This window comes from Talpa europaea (genome assembly GCF_964194135.1).
Source record: "Talpa europaea genome assembly, chromosome: 10".
Taxonomy (NCBI): Eukaryota; Metazoa; Chordata; class Mammalia; order Eulipotyphla; family Talpidae; genus Talpa; species Talpa europaea.
The window spans coordinates 18,020,668-18,037,217 of record NC_140077.1 but is presented as its reverse complement, the minus strand read 5'-3'; the positions used below and the strand labels follow the sequence as shown (position 1 = coordinate 18,037,217).

Sequence of the window (16,550 nt, the reverse complement as noted above, 5' to 3'; positions counted from 1 at the left end):
ATGGATACAGAAACTGTGGTATATAGATACAGTAGAATATTATTCAGTCATTAGAAAGAAGGACATCCTGCCATTTGCCACAGTATAGATAGACTTTGAGGACATTTGTTAAGGGAAATAGATCATACAGAGAAAGACAAACACTGCATGGTATCATTTATATGTAGGATCTGAAAAAGCTGAACTCATGGGCACAGGAACGAGAGTGAAGGTTACCAGGGGCTGGAGGTTGGGGAAGAAGATGAGATGTTGGTCAAAGATTTAAAACTTCGAGTTATAAGATGAATAAGTTTTGGGGAATCTAATGTACTGCATAGTGATTATAGTTAATAATACTGTATTACAAACTTGAAAGTTGCTAAGAGAGTAAATCTTAAATGTTCTCACCACAAAAAGGAAGGTGAAGGAGGTGTTAGCTAGCTGTGGTAATCATTTTGCAACACATCAGTGTATTGCATCAACACATTGTACACCTCAAACATACATCATGTTATATGTCTACTGTATCTCTATAAAGCTGAGGAAAAAATGGGTTTTGGGGGTAGCCAGCTCTGAGACAGAGGTAAGTATGCAGAAAGTTCCTTTCCTGGAGAGCACTCTTGGGTTCAGTACCCATTGAAGGGAAGAGAAAGAAGGAGAATTGGGCAGGGAGAAAGTGACTGTGTGAAACAGTCTCAAGACCTCAGCTAAGGCCCCTGGTGCTCTGAGCTGGGATGGCCTTCAGTGGTGTCTTGCACTGGACAGAGGGCCTGGCCTCCATGCAGCCTGGCATCAACACCGCTCAGTGAATGCGGCTGTCTCAGGATGAGACTGTCTCAGTCCCCTGTCGTGACTCTTAAGCCAGGCCAGTTCTGGAGAGGATGGCCCAGCACCAGGGAGAATAAGTCCTGCAATCCTGGTTGGGTGGTCCAGTGATCCTTTTACTGACATAAGTCAGTAAAACCCCATACTATCCTTTCAAAGACCTCAAATGGAGCTAAGAGCAGCACTAGCTTTTGTCTCTTGCTTTATAACTCTTGCTTCTCACATTAAAACATCAACTGATATCATTCAGTTGCAGGTCATCTTGAGGGCTTAACTTCTCATGTTAAGCAAATTGTAAAATATGAAATGCCTTCTATATCAGAAACATCACTGTTTTGGTTTTAAAATCTGGCTTTGATCCACTCATGGTAGAAGACTTTAAGCAGTTTTGAATCCTCTGGTTAATTTGCAACCTCTCTTGGGAATTAAGGAATATTGGATTTTTCCTTCTGCATAGCACACACACACACAAAAAGAATACTTTAGGGGCCTCCCTCCTGGTGCAGGGCTTAAAGTATTAGCTATTAAGCTATCACCTGCCACTATGGCATGAGTTCGATCCCCAGCCAGACAACTAACCCATATGGTGCAGCAGACCTCTCCTGTTTTGCCTGCTGCTCCCCTCAACAGTGTATTTTAGCAAATCCGCCTGTTCTGTTCCCCACTCTGCCTCTGGTGAATCCTCTCACCCCTGGAACCTCTGGACTACACTCCAGTTCTTGTATGCATAAATAAATGACAATAAATCTTTAAAAAAAGAATACTTTAACTGTGCAGAAGCCCTTGTTCCTTAATAAAAAGATGGCTTATTGAAACTGAGGAAGTTCATCCCCTTACAGGGCTTTTATATTAATAATTGAGTTAGCTTGTTTGGCCAGTTCAATAAAGGGGTGAGTAATTTGAAAATAATTCAGTTGGCCTTGTATATAGGAGTGTACTACAGTGTAAATGAGTTTATCTGGAGAATCTGGATGCTATCAAAACGGAATGGAACATAACCTCGGTTTGGAAAGTAGATCTTGCGACTTGAAGAAAAGACAAAGAAAAGCTCTCTGGAGGAAAGTTAGTAACCTCTGAGCTCGTTGGTTTTTTTAGCAGGATCAGTTCTGGGTTTGGATGGCAGTAACACTTGGCATCAAAGCAGGCTTTATCCTTTAATAATTCTCTAATCCTTGTTGTTATGTGGGCCAGGAAACATTTGAAAGGCAAAGCTGGAAAGGCAAAGGATGGAATTAGGATGATCTGCTGAGTGAGGCAGAAAATTTCAACAGAAGCAAAAGGACTTGCCGGGCTCCCCCTGAATCCTATGTTTTGAGAATTTAGTTAATACTAATCAGAAACAAAATGTTCTACCAATTTGAGTATAACTGTTGACCCTAATCAAACATATAAAGCCCACCAAAGTGGCTTCCATTTTATGGAAAGTGTCAAAAAAGGAGGCACTCTTTCCAAGTAGAGGCCAGAATTGTGTGTTAGAGAGGCAGGGTGTTTGCTATTGACTTGGAACTGAAGCCTGAGGGCTCACCTTTAAGTGGTGTTAACATAGCATTTTATATAACGTTGGGGAAAACCATATCTACAGCATTTGTTCACTTTAAAGAATGGAGGAGATGGTTGTTGATGGGGATGAGAGGTGTACTAACGCCATGCTACCATTTTTCTTTCCTATGAAAATGATTTTTCAGTAAACAAATTTCCCAGCCAAATACCATTCCTGATTGTTTTGCTTAGGGGCTGTCACTATAAACTTAAGTTCACTGCACATCAGTGATGTAAACTTGGATGTATTATTATTGTTAAGGCAAACCTATGATTTGACTTTGAATAAGACAAAAGCTTATAATAATTGATAATTATTCATTGATTAGATAACATAATTAAGTTGTGTTTTTCAGTTTCACTAAAGTACAATTGACAAAATAAATTGCATATATTAAAAAAGTACAATTTAGTAAATTTTGCCATGTATATTTATCAGTGAATTCATTACCAATATCAAAATAATGATCATATTTATCATTTATCACCACCCACAAGTTTCCATGTGATCCTGTGATTCCTCTCCTCCCCACCCCCAGGCAACCACTGATTTGCTTTTTATCTTGAAAATTTACTTTGTATTTTAGTCCTCATTTACTGGAAAGTACTTTTTTTTGGTCAAACTTCTTTCACTTAGCACATCATCTGAGATTCACCACTGTTGTTGCATTATTTTAAGTGATGATTTCTTTACATTGATAACAATCTTCTGTTGTTTGGTGTGATGGGTCATTTTATTTGTCAACTTGACTGGGCTAAGGGATGCCCAGAAGGTTGACAAAACTTTATTTGTGCTTGTGTCTGTGAGGGTGTCCCAGATAAGATTAGCAGTTGAAACAGTAGACTGAGTAGGGAGATCTGCCCTCACCAATGCAGTGAGCATCATCCATCTGTTGAGGGCCTGAATGAAAAAGGTAGAGGAAGGGTGAATTTGCTCTCTGAATCAGGACATTAATCTTCTGTCCTCTGTAAGGCATATACAAGATGTACAATTATTTTAGTTTTTTTCTGAAAAAGCATCTCATTAGAAAGGGATCATAGTCTTTGACTATTAAAAAAAAGTTGTGACAGAGGTCAGTTGGATTTGCCTTTATCATTTTATCCATGTTTGGGCATCTGTAAAACAGGCTTTATAAAAGGGGATAATGTTTGGGTAGGTCAGGAAGAACTGAAATTTCTGCTGCGGGGGTGGGGAGGCAGCGGGGTAGGTGACAGCCTCTCAAGTGGAGGGAATAAGTCCATAAGAAAAAAGGGAGAAAGAAAGAATATAGAATCATAGAACTTGTGGGCATGAAGTCCTGTAGAAGTTGCTCAGCCAAATCTCACATTTAAAGACATGTCTGAAATACTGTGGATTAGGATGGAGCCTAAGGCAAAAGAATAGGTAGAAAGAGGACATCCTGAGGCTCAAATAATGACCCTGAGATCTATGTAAGATGCCAGAGCTTGTATTACTTTAGAAATCACCTTTGTTAAAACCAGATAAAAGAGTCCTTTGGGCCAACATAGATTCATAGCCATTTAGTCTCACTAGTGAAATGTGGGCTGGATCTGCCTTTCCTAATCCCTTTGGTCGTGGGCTTTTGTGTGATGAACTAAAGTCAAACACAAATGGTCTTTTCACAAGTAAGAGAAATCTAAGTATCAGAATTGTGATAAATATCAGAATGTGAAAGGGAAGCAAGCACTTGGGAAGTTATTTCTTACTGGGAAAATATAGAATCTTTTGGAAGATAGCGCTGATATTGTTCTGAAAATTTCCATGCATTCACAGCCTCCATGCATAGAGCAACTTTTCTATTTCAGGCAAATTGACCAAAACACACTGTTGAGGGGAGCAGCAGGCGAGACAGGAGAGGTCTGCCGCACCATGTGGGTATCTCCTCTGCCAGCTGGGCTCAAACCCTCACTGCAGAGACGGCGGACAGCTTCACAGTGCTGTGCTCAACTGTCTAGGCCAGAGAGGCCCAGTAAGTCAATTTCTTAAGGGTTACCCCAAGAGTGGTTTTTCAGTGGAAACAGGATTCACAATGAATTTTCACACACATTCTTTTTGAAATTCCTAACCTGCATTTATTTACTCCTCAGTCACAGTTGTGTCAGAAAAATGTACACAATAACCTTACTAGCATATGAGGTAACAAAGTTATACAGTTACCAGGACTCTTAAAGATCATATAGTCATCTTGAAGAAGGGAACAACTTCAAGTGAACTACTTCAAGAAGGAAATATTTATTTACCATTAAGGTAAATATTTGGGGTGGGGAGAGGGAATTGCACGAAGGTGATCAAAAGGTACACATTTCCAGTTAGAAGATAACTACTAGGGATGTAATGCATGACATGATGACTACCAAATGACGTATATTAAAGTTTTTGAGAGTAGATCCTAAAAGAGTGTTCATTACAAGGAGAAAACTATTGTTTTTCCTTTTTGTATACATATAGACAATGGATGTTAGCTAAGCATTTCATGATAAATGTAAGTCAAATATAGTGCTATATACTATAAAAACTTACACAGTGGTATATCTCAATAAAACTGGAAAAACTGAATTGAAAAAAGAATGAATATATAATTTAAAAAATGGTCAGATAAAATTTACTCTTTTTTTTTTTTTGAGGGATGGCATTCAAAATTGTTTCACCTGAAATGAACTGCCTGAAATGAACTCTGTTAAATGTGAAACTATTTTGTAAGTTTCAAAGTGTAGTAACTTGCCCATATGAGTAATTAATAATAGGATAAATAATTTTGAACTAGTGCTTGAAAGCTATCACATTCAACAAACATCTGGAGAAATGAAGATGAAAGAAATGTAATACATAAAAGTTGAGAATAGCACAAAGGCTCTTATCAACCCCAAGGATTGGTTGCTGGTAATGCTGCAGTTGAGTTACCCTCACTTAGTTATTGTCTTAATGAAATAAATTCAATGTTGACCGCTGAAGTCCTTGAGCTCAAAAGAGGTTACAGTGTCTAGATGTTTAAACTGGAATTTGAATACCACTTGTAAAAAAAAATGCCTGCACAGTTTTTATTCTTTAACGTCCCAAGATTTGAATATGTTAAGACTTGTCATTACACTGCCAAGTACTTATGAATCATTTCAGTAGAAGTCACCGGTTTGAGAAAAGGGTGGGAATGTGCGTAACAATTCTGTATGATGCAGACAGAGAGAGGAATAGAAGGGAGAATAATTTTAGATTTCTCTTTTGAAACAAAAACTACTTAAATCAGTGGGTTGGCTTACTTTGAAAATAGGAATAAATGACCAAAAAGTCTGATTTGGAAATTTCTGAGTGATACACAATCTTATTTTGGGAGAATAATTGTCATAATTACAGGTTACTTTCTTAAAATACCTGAAAAATTCCTTCCCAAAAATATAACTCTACAATGAGAGAGTAATGTATTCATGCCACAGAATACTTACACACAAAATAAATTTGTTGCTTCCATGTAACCCCTGGTAGAATTTAAGGAACTTTCCAGTAAACCTACTGTCTAAATCAGAAATTAAGGAAAAGGCATTGACTTGTAATTTGCTTTCACTAGGTGAAAAGCTTTTCATTTTCTTTCATTACTAAACAAAAATTCATGAACTGGGAAGACATTGGGGTAGATGCAGGGAATGTAAGAATGAGAAAGAAACAGTCTCTGCCCTCAAAGTACTCTCAGCCCAGAGGACGAAGCACACACATATCCACATAGACCCCTACATACATATTCACACACATACACACAACATATACACACACGCTCATATACAAACACATATGTATTCTCATATACTTTCACACAATACAATACTCACATACATGCACACTCATGCACATACACATGTGGGAACTGTCAAAGTGAAGATGAGGAGTAGAATATGGTTTCAAGTTAAGAAGGGAAGGAGAAAGAAGTAGCTTTGGAAATAATCTTATGAGATACCTATTACAGAATTTCAGTGAAGCTAAGGAAATAGTCTTAGTGGAGTTGTTAAGTACTTGGGAGTTTAACTTACCAAGATTCAAGTTCAAATCTGCCATTATTACTTGTGAGGCCATGACCATGTTATTTAACTCTGCCTCACTTTTTCTTATTTTTACAAGGAGAGTGTTACAATATCAACTTCACAGTGTTGATATGAATTTTAAAAGAGATGCAGATAAACTTAGCATAGATTAACAAGCAGTAAGCACTAATAATACCATTAAAAATTTTAATTATATCTTTCTAACAACCATCAGTGAAGTTATCATTAGTTACCTGGTAAATTGTGAAGATAACTTTTTCATCCCCAAACTGCTAGTGAGAATGTCCTAAACTGTTTTTAAGATGAGTGGAGCCAAAAAATTGTGCTTTTTGTATATACATGGTCAGCTTAAACTTCACATTTAAAGGTTACAGAATTTAAGAAAGCCAAGCTATGATTTACAAATGACACAGGCATCTAGATATTATGGTCATTACCGGGAAAATTTGAATCTGTCTAAATGACACCTCACCCAGAATGACTAACTAATTTATGTTCCCATAACTTCATGAAGAAAAATATAAGCTATTATTAGTTCTATGATAATTTCATCAGAGTATGTTAGGTTCGATCATTTCATTTATACAATGTAACAACATCATTTGATATCATTCACTGATATGACAAGACAATTCATAAAATAAGAAATAAAAGTGGCCAATATACCTATAAAAAGATCTTACATCACCAATAAATATAGACTTGTAAATGAGATGTTATTTTGGGCTATCATCTTGGCAAAGATAAACAAGATGGGATAATACCTAGGTGTTATTAAGGGTGTGGCAAAACAGGCACTCTCATAAATTGTTAGTAGTAGGAGTATAAATTCATACAACCTTTTCAGAGGCCAATTTGGTAACACAGGTAAAACAATTTTTAATATGGACTTTGACTCAGCAATTCCACTCTTGAATTTTATCTTAAGGAAAATAATCATACAAATACACAAAGTTGCTTGTATATGCATGCTCATGGCAGTGTTGTTTATGATGAGAAAACACTGGAAACCACCTAAATGCCTGCCAAAAAAAAATGCTTAAATAAATTATGAAATAACTATACACTGAGACTCGATGCACCTATTAAAAATGATTACATAGATCTATTAGTCCTGGCAAGTAAAGATGGCCATGATCCATATTGGATAACATTTTTATATTAAAAAATGCATGCATAGAAAAAAATATAGTTACATATTTATATTTATAGACCTATATCTAGCCTTTTAAATACAGTTTACTGTGGTACAATTTATTATCATAAAATTCACCTGTTGTAAATGCATAATCCAATGATTTTTAGCAAATTCATACAGTTGTAAAATCATTACCACAAACCAGTTTTAGAACTTTTTTTTCTGCCCACAAAATTTCCTTTATGTTCACAAGTTTAACTTCAGTTTATAGGAAATTGGGTAGAGGAAAGACAGGAGAGAATTACAGATAGCTTTCTAGTTTGTTTTATCTGTATATATGAATTAATTTACTGCAAAGATATATACTAGTTTTTAATTTGAGAAAATAGTAAAGGTTTTCCTATTTTGATAAGAACAAAAAAAATAATAAATAAAGGAAACTGGCTTATACCCTTTGACCTAAATCTACTTCTTGTGATTTGTCTTAAGGAAATCATCAACTGTGTTGAAAAGGCTTTGTGAACAAAGATATTTATCGATGTTTTAATCTAAAACTGAGAATAGTTGTAAATAAACTAAATATCTCCTGCTGGAAGAGAACAATTACTAATCCTATGGAATATGAAAAGTGGGGCATGCAAACTTTCACATGCAGTATAATTCCCTGTAAGTTAATGCATAGACAAAAAATCCTATCCAGAATTATAATAATATCCTGCCAATGGTTACCTCTGGACGGTGGAAACATGTAGTACTTTTATTTTTATTCTTTGTCTTTTTTTTTCATATTCCACGATGAATTTGTATTAACTAGCATTACATCTAGCGCCATTTACATAATGATACTAATTAAGAACAGATAATTACGGTATTGTTTTCACAGGTGTATACATTTGTCAAAACAAGTGTGTGTTTCAAACACGCACAGCTTACTTTACATCAATTATACCTCAATAAAAATAAAAAATAGGGGAATCCTGAGAAATACAATCATCATATCCCTCTTGCTGGAAGAGGGATTTTTAAATACCATTTTGGGACTGAAAGGCAAAAAGTTGGGGAGGGGTATGTGGACACTATATCGATAGCAACATGGCCTCTGCTCCAGATACCTCCATTCATCTGCCTTCCTATTATATGTCAGGAACGTTGCCAGGTACTAGGACTCCACGCTGAGCAACAAGCCAGGGTCCGAAAAGAGCTCCCTTCAGGTGGAGGAGGGGAAGGCAGGTCGCCATCTGACAGACGCCAGTCAACGCCCTCCTCACCCTGCCCACCCCACCCCACGCCCCGTCCCCCCACCTTCCCCTAGTGATGTCCAGGGGGCTGAAGGCAGGTCGGGGAGTCAGACCTTGGCCAGCAGTCCCGAGGCAGCCAGGAGAGGTGGCACCGGGGTTCTGCCTGTGGAAGTGGCTTTCTGGCACGTCTGGTGCCCGACCCTCCAGGGAGCGTCGCGGTCGTCACTTGAGAAAGGGCTTCAGCAGTGGGGCTGCAAGCAACAGCCTTAACCAAAACTGAGCGTTTGCGGGTTCAGGAACCAGCAAAATTCTCCCTCACACCCTTCGCTTCCTGCCGCCACAGCCCCTGGGGAGACCAGGGTCTCCATTTCCCAGTGAAGAAACTGAGGCTCGGAGGAAGCCGAGCGACCCGCCCCAGGTGGCCCCAAAGCTGCCGCCCCCACACGCCGCCCGCCCTCGCGGCGCCCGGGACCCGCGTGGGCGCCAAAAAGTCCAGTTTTGGGCCCCGGACCCGCCAGCTCAGTTTTCATTCTTGACACATTTTTTCCAAATCCAGAATCGGGGCAACGTTCCCAGGCAAACCAACAGGATTTTTGTCACGGGGGCAATTCCACCAAGGCGGGGGACTAACTAAGATTTGGGGCTGGGGGGGACGTCTGGGAACAATCGTCGGGGGGCGACGCGCGCTGTCGCCTCAGGCTCCCGGAGCCCCTGAGGGCCGCCGCCGGGCGGGGCCCAGCGCGCGTGCGCGGGGCCGGAGCGGCGGGCTCGCGCGCGTGCACGGTGCGGGGCGCGTGGCCGGGCGGGCGCGCGCGGGCGCGCTGCGGCGTCGGCGTGGGCGCGCGCTCCAGGCCGAGGCGGTGCGGGCTGAGGGAGACCAGCGGCGGCGGCGCCCCGGAGCCGAGGGGACGCGCGGGCCTCGCGCCGCGGGAGCTGACGGCTGCGGAGGAGCCCGGGGCTGGCCGCCCGCGGCGGGAGAGCTCGGCCGGCGCCCGTCCGCCCCAGAAGCCGCCGGCCGCGTCCCTCGCCCGGAGTGGCCGCCGCCCCTGGAGACTCGCCGTGACACGGGCCTAAGCCGCGGCGGCGGCGTCCGGACCGCTCGGACCCGTCGGGCCGGGCCGGGGCCGGCGCCCGGCTAGTGCCGCCCCCCGAGGGCCGGCCGCGGGCCGGGAGCCCCCCGCGCCCCCGCGCGCCCCGCGGGCCGGACTCGGCGGGAGGGGCCGCCCGCGCCGCCCCCCCACCCCGGGCCGGAGCTGGAGCCGCGCCCCGCCTTCCCGGGCCGCAGCGGCGGGAGCCGGCCGAGCCCGCGCCGCGGAGCAGGGCGGAGAAACTTTGCCTTTTATTGTTGCTTTTAGTCCTCAAGTCCGAGGAACTCCGTGAGGAGGAAACATGTCCTTCTTCAATTTCCGTAAGATCTTCAAGTTGGGGGGCGATAAGAAGAAGAAGCAGTATGAGCATGTGAAGAGGGACCTGAACCCCGAGGAGTTTTGGGAAATCATCGGGGAGCTGGGCGACGGCGCCTTCGGGAAAGTGTACAAGGTGAGAGGGAAAACGGGAAGTTGCGCCTGTGGCCTGAAACGGCCGGGCCCCAGGGGCCCCAGGACGTCAGGCTCCCGGGGTGCCCGCCCGGCCCCGCGCCTCTCCCTGGCCCGCGCACCCCGGACCTCCCTGCAGCCGCTTGTCTTCCAGGGAGTGGCTCGGTGGGGTCTGAGGTGGGACACAATGGGGCCTGGATGTGGCTGGGAGAGTTGCTGCCGAAGGGAGGCGAGGTTTCTGCAGGACTCTGTCAAACTTGAGAGGAACGAGGGGGTCCTGCAATCTACAGGAGGGGGGGTCTGTCTGCTTGTGGCCCTCAACTATTTTTAAAATCAGAAACTCACTTTACTTTTCACTGGGTGTGTATTTCTCTACTAGCTGTTTGCATGTGTACGTGTGTCTGGTAATAGTTCCCTTTTTAGGGTCCCTGGGCATGTATGTGTTTGGTTGGCTCTGAGCTAATATGTTGGGATGGGAGCAAAATGATTGCCACTTGCAGACTGTTCTTGAGTTGGTTGCTTGACAACATGCTTTAAAATGAAATGGATTTTCTGATAGAAAACTTTCCGAAGAAAACCTGCATCTGGTACTAGTTTCTAAATACGATTACAGTAAGCATGGACTCGAAGGCAGTACAGGCGCCCTGGAAATTAAAAATACATATATTGATACATTTTTATTTCAGTCGAAAGCGGTCTGATGTTTCAACTTGAAGGCATTAATGTTAACTGCTGGCTGTCTCAGGGAGTATAGGAATGATGTCATCGGAATATTTTCATCCTGAAGGGTGAGGTTTTTCGGAAACACAGTTTTGGGGGAAGAATCCACAGGGTTGCCTAGAAGTGAAACCATAAATAATGTAGGTTTATACAGGACTTTGTAGTTTTTAAAGCAGTTTCACATCATTTGGGCCTGGCAGAAGTCCTGCAAGGAAGGCAGGTCAGTAGTTTCAACATTTCACCTATGAGGAGGCTGAGACTCAGAAATTGTTCAAAGTCACCAGGTCACAACCTAGATTTGCATGCAGGTCTTCTGACTTCATATTTATTATTGTTGTTGCCTTGAACATCCTTCCGTAGAAGTGATGGCATTTTCCCTCCTGTCTGAGCACCATTACACTTCTGCCTTTGTCCCACCTCAAATGCATCACAGTCCCCTTGCTTTATCTTTACTCAGGCTGAAGGAATATGCAGTCTTAAGTATGCCTTCAAGACACAATGTCCACACCTCTACTGTAGCACTTACCACATACAGTAACTGAGCTTACATTGCTGTGTAAGACCCGGAGCCACAGTGTACCTGTTTAGGTTCATTGAATGCCCTAGCACACAGTGCATCTGTCTCTAGCTGTTGAAATGAAAGAATGTATGTTATTTACCTGTGGGTGCTGGTGAAGCTATTGTAGGGTGTGAAAGTTTGCAAAGTATACTTCAGGATTTGTGTGCAGAGCGAGTATGGGTTTCAGAAAGACTTACAGTATAGACTTCTGGTAGAAGGGCTTTTAGTGCAGTGGAACGGTCTTTCCTGGGAGTCAAGAACTGCGTTTAGTTGCTGGCTGTCATAAACCAGCTTGACGTCTTGGACCAAACAGCCAACGATTCTGGACCTCTGTACTCTTAGCTGGAAAATAATAGATTTCCCTAAATGTTTAATTCTTTAACCCTTTAATGTTCTGTGAATATATAGGTGTCTAGGAAAGGCAAAAATAAATCCTTTGAGTATCTGGAATCCCTTAGTTATAAGGGAGTAGGTGACTCTGGGCTATTTCCATGGTGTAAATGTTTTATTGAATAAAAACAGGGTAGTCTTAGGACACTGGCTCTGGAATTGGGCTGTATCACAGCCCCCTCATTCACCAGCAGCATGTGACCTCGCACAGGTTACTTAAGTCACTCCATATCTCTTTCCTCATCTGTAAGACATGCTCCTCAGTGTGTGAGAGTTAAAGGAGATAATAAGTATAAGGCATATACTTAGGGCTCAGTAAATGGTCAAAATTACTGTTACCCCATTTTGAGCTTATAGATGCAAAATATTGGGTAGAGCAGGAAAAGGGATATGTGAATATAATACTGTAAACCATTGTCTTTGGTTTCCCATGGCACAGGCAATTGTGTGGACTAACTTTCTGACTTAATTCTTTAATGACTGCAAAGAGAAATGTTATCTTTCTATATAGTAGGACATAAATTGAAAATTTCCTGAAAAGAGACTCCATGTATTTTAACACTGTAAAATTGTGTCAAGGATAATTTTTGTGGTTTTGATGACTGACTGTGTTAGTGTGATAGATGAAAAGCATAAATTCTTTGTCATTTTCATTTCACTGTTCTGTGGTTCCAAGGAATAGGCTGAGTGTTTTTTGTTGATAAATACTATTTTTTTCAAATGAAGTAAGATTGGATTATAACACTAAATAAGATGAGGTTTTTTTGTTTTCTGAAAATCTCTAGTATGGAATTGTTTGCCTAAGAGGAATTTTTATATTTTCCCCTTAAGAATACTGATTTCAGAAAATGCCTATTTCCTGGTCATAAATGTTCCTGAGAGTAAAGCTTAAATTTCGTATTTTAATTAAAATATAAATACTATTTTATTGCCTTTTTAAATGAAGTAAGATTGGATTATAACACTAAATAAGGTGAATTTTTTTAAAAGAAAATTTAAATTTATCTGACCAGTTTTGCCTCTTTTACCTAAAAGGTTTTGTTTTCCAAGATTCTCTAGAAATTTTAGATTTATAAACTTCTTTCTACAGGGGGAAAAAGCTATCAAAACTTATTATGGTATGTGGGAGCTTGCAGTGGAAAACTATTTCTAAAATTGAGTCTATTATTTGTATATGGAAATTAGTAACTGTTAGAAAATGAAATTGTAAATAGGCGATCATCTTGTATAATTTATTTGAATCATTTTTCCATCATGTAGTTGTATTCCCTCCTTACTTCAGCATTACACAACTCTGTAAGTTATTTTCTTGCCTGAGAAATCTTCATTTTACATTTCTTTTCTTTTTTTAAATATTACTTGACTTAAAGTTATGTTTAGAATTGAAGCAAAACTGACTGCCTAAAGAAAATGATTCTTTTTATGGCACTGATGGGTGTGTGTCTTTTGAAAAAATAGTGAAATATGTAATCTTTCTGTTGAAAAGTACAAAAATATCTATGTATATTTAAAAGTAATAATCAAGTGAACTCATATTAGAGCTGTCAGGGTCTAGGAATTTTGACAGCACCCCAAATCCTTCCTGCCTCTTTTCTGAATTGATCCCTTTCTTCCTCTAAAGGAAACCACTATCCTATCTTTAGTCATTCATTTATTTGTTGTTCTTTATAGTTTGCCTTGTAGATATCTACTCCTAAACATTATAAACTTAATTTTGTATGCATTTGAACTTTATATTAATGTAATCATATTGATTGTATTCTTTTGTGTCAGCATTGTGTTTGTGAGCTTCATCTTCATTATCACCTAGAAGTGTAGTTAGTATATTTTCATTGTTGCATAGAATTCCATTGTTTGTGTAATTAATTACCATTGTATTGTTAATGGATATATCAGGTATTTCTACATTTTGACTGTTATACACAATGCTGCTGCATATATGCTTTAGTTTTGCTAAGACTTAACTCAGGAGAAGAATTGCTGGGCTATAGTGTAGTAGGTCTGAATTTTACTAGATAATACCAAACTATACTATTCCACTCTCAGGAGCAGCATATGAAAATCTCTGTTCTGCGTCCTCATCAACATTTGGTATTGTCAGATTTGACAACCTGATGTTGGTATATTTCTCATTGTGGTTCTTTCTCTGACTACTAATAAATAAGTTTGTTTTTTTTTTTTTAAGATTGATTTATGCATACGAGAACTGGGGTACAGGCCGGAAGTGTAGGGGGTGAGAGGATTCACCAGGGACAGAGTAGGGAACAGAGCAGGCAGATTGACTGAAATACACTGCTGAGGGGAGCAGCGGGCGAGATAGGAGAGGTTTGCTGCGCCTTGTGGGTCACCTCCCTGGCCAGGGATCAAACTTGTGCTGCAGTGGCTGAGGATAGCTTCATAGTGCTGTGACTTAACCCTTTGCGCCATCAGGGAGGCCCTAAATAAGTCTTTTAATAGGTTTATTGGTAATTTGGATTTCTTCTTATGTTCATGTTCCGATGGATGTCTTTTTTTTTTTTTTTTTTTAATGTATTTGTAATGCTGTCTGGATGTAGCCATTAGTTGGTTATGGCTATTGCAAATATATTCACATTTTGTGGCTTGTATTTGCATTTTTTTATGGTGTCCTTCTGTGAACAGGAAATTCTTTATTTTAATGTGGTCCAGTTTGTCAGTTTTTTCCTTTTTAGTTAGTACTTTTTGTATTGTGTTTAAGAAGTCCATTACTGATTCAAGATTGTGAAGATAATTCTGTACTGTATTCTGAAAGTGTTATGATTTTGCCTTTTACATTTTTTCCCCATATGTTTACCCAGTTGTCTCAGAACTCAGCATTAGGAGAGAAACTATTTTCCCACTCTTCTACAGTGCCCTATCTATGAAATGACACGTGTTTGTTTTTTCAGTCTATTTTCTTCATTTATCTGTTTCTCTATTTTGTAGCATTATTCCTGTCTTAACTAGAATAGCATTAAAATAAATCTCCGCTACAGTAATACTTCAGTAGTGTTTAGTAATATTCTTGGCCCTTAGTCCTTCTTTATGCATTTTAGATTAGCTTAATTGAGTTTCACAAACTTTTATTGAATTTATATGTTAGTGTTAGAAAATCTAACAAATCTAACATATGATTGAGAATATGATATATATTTAGTTTTTGTTTTCAGCTCTAGGTCTTTTTTTATTATCATCCCTTAATCATGGGTTTTATTTTTCCTCCCCAGAAGTCTTGGGAGCTACTTCAAGAGTGTCTTAATGCTTTGGTTTTCCTGATGGAATTTCCTTTGTTTTGGTTGTTTACAACCTTCAGTGAATCTTCTGAGGAAGGATTCATGGATGGTCCATTTTTCAGGATCTTGCCTTTATGAACATGCAGTTTCATTATAGAATTCTAGTTAAAAAAATAAGCTTTTCTTAGAATTTTAAAGACTTTTCCCCATTCATGATCTTTTGACTTCAAGTGTTGCTGTTGAATGTCCGATGTTACTTGTTTCCTGATCTTTTGTGATCTTTTTCACTTTATAACTTCAAGGATTTTCTTTTTATCCCGTTTGTGGTAATATACTTTGATATATATTTTTAAAGGTTTTTAAAAATTAAAAAGATATTCTTTCATTTTGCTTTACCTTGGTTAGTCCTTTCAATCTGAAGACTCATATCCTTTGGTGAACACTACTATCTTATTTGACTTCTCAGGAACATTTGATCATTTTCCCTTAAAAACTCATCTTTGGCTTTTACTGAAGCAACATTATTTTACACTGTGGAGGTTCTCACAGTATAGTTCTCACCAGCCCACTACCAAGTTTCCAGTCACCATAAACCACCAACCAGTCAGACCCTTCTGTCCATTCTCTCCTACCCTCCTTACCCTTTCATGTAACCACCATTCTGTTGTCAGTGTCTAAAGGTTTGTTTTTTTTTCCTTCATAGTATATCATAGTATGAAATCTCATGCTGTCTTCCTCCTTCTGATTTATTTCACTTAGCATAATCCCCTCAAGTTCCATCCATGTTGCAAATGGCAAAATTTCATCTTTTTTTTTTTTTTTTAAATAGCTGAGTAGTTTGGCATTGTGTATATGTACCGCATCTTCTTTATCTACTCATCTGTCATCATTGGGCACTTGGGTTGTTTCCCTTTTTTGGTTATTGTGAATAGTTTTGCAAAAACATAGGGGGTGCATGTCTTTTTGAGTTAGTGTTTTCATATATTTCAGGTAAATTAAGGTCCCCACACTCTCTTGATTTTTCTTCCATCTCTGTGTCTACTCCTCAGACTATTTTCTTGGCTTTTCTTTCTCTTTTTTACTTCTAAGTGTTGGGATTTGGTTGGGCTTGAGTGTAGATCTTTCTTTTCTTCTGAGAGGCCATGCTCTCCTAAGACTTTAATTACTGCCTTAATGCCATTTATGTATTGATCCCAAGGTCCCCCTTTTAAAAGTAAGACCCACACATTCAGTTATTAGAGATGTCCATGTGGATATTTCATAGATTCTTTAAACAAGTAGTCCAAAACATGAACTAATTGAGCATGTGATGTCAGCTCCTAATTTAGCACGTGATGTCAGCTCCTAATTTATTGTTTTTCTCCCTTC

At 39.9% G+C, this 16,550-nt stretch overlaps 1 protein-coding gene across 2 annotated transcripts in view; it reads left to right on the top strand.

Moving 5' to 3' along the window:
* Positions 1-10,137: 10,137 nt before the first annotated feature.
* Positions 10,138-16,550, top strand: part of SLK (STE20 like kinase) — a gene marked incomplete at both ends in the record, with an annotated part of 44,142 nt that continues 37,729 nt past the window's right edge. For both annotated transcript variants that reach the window (XM_084244646.1, XM_084244645.1), the window contains one exon: positions 10,138-10,287. In XM_084244646.1, the coding sequence (XP_084100772.1) occupies positions 10,138-10,287 (150 nt within the window). The remainder of the gene's footprint in view (positions 10,288-16,550) is intronic.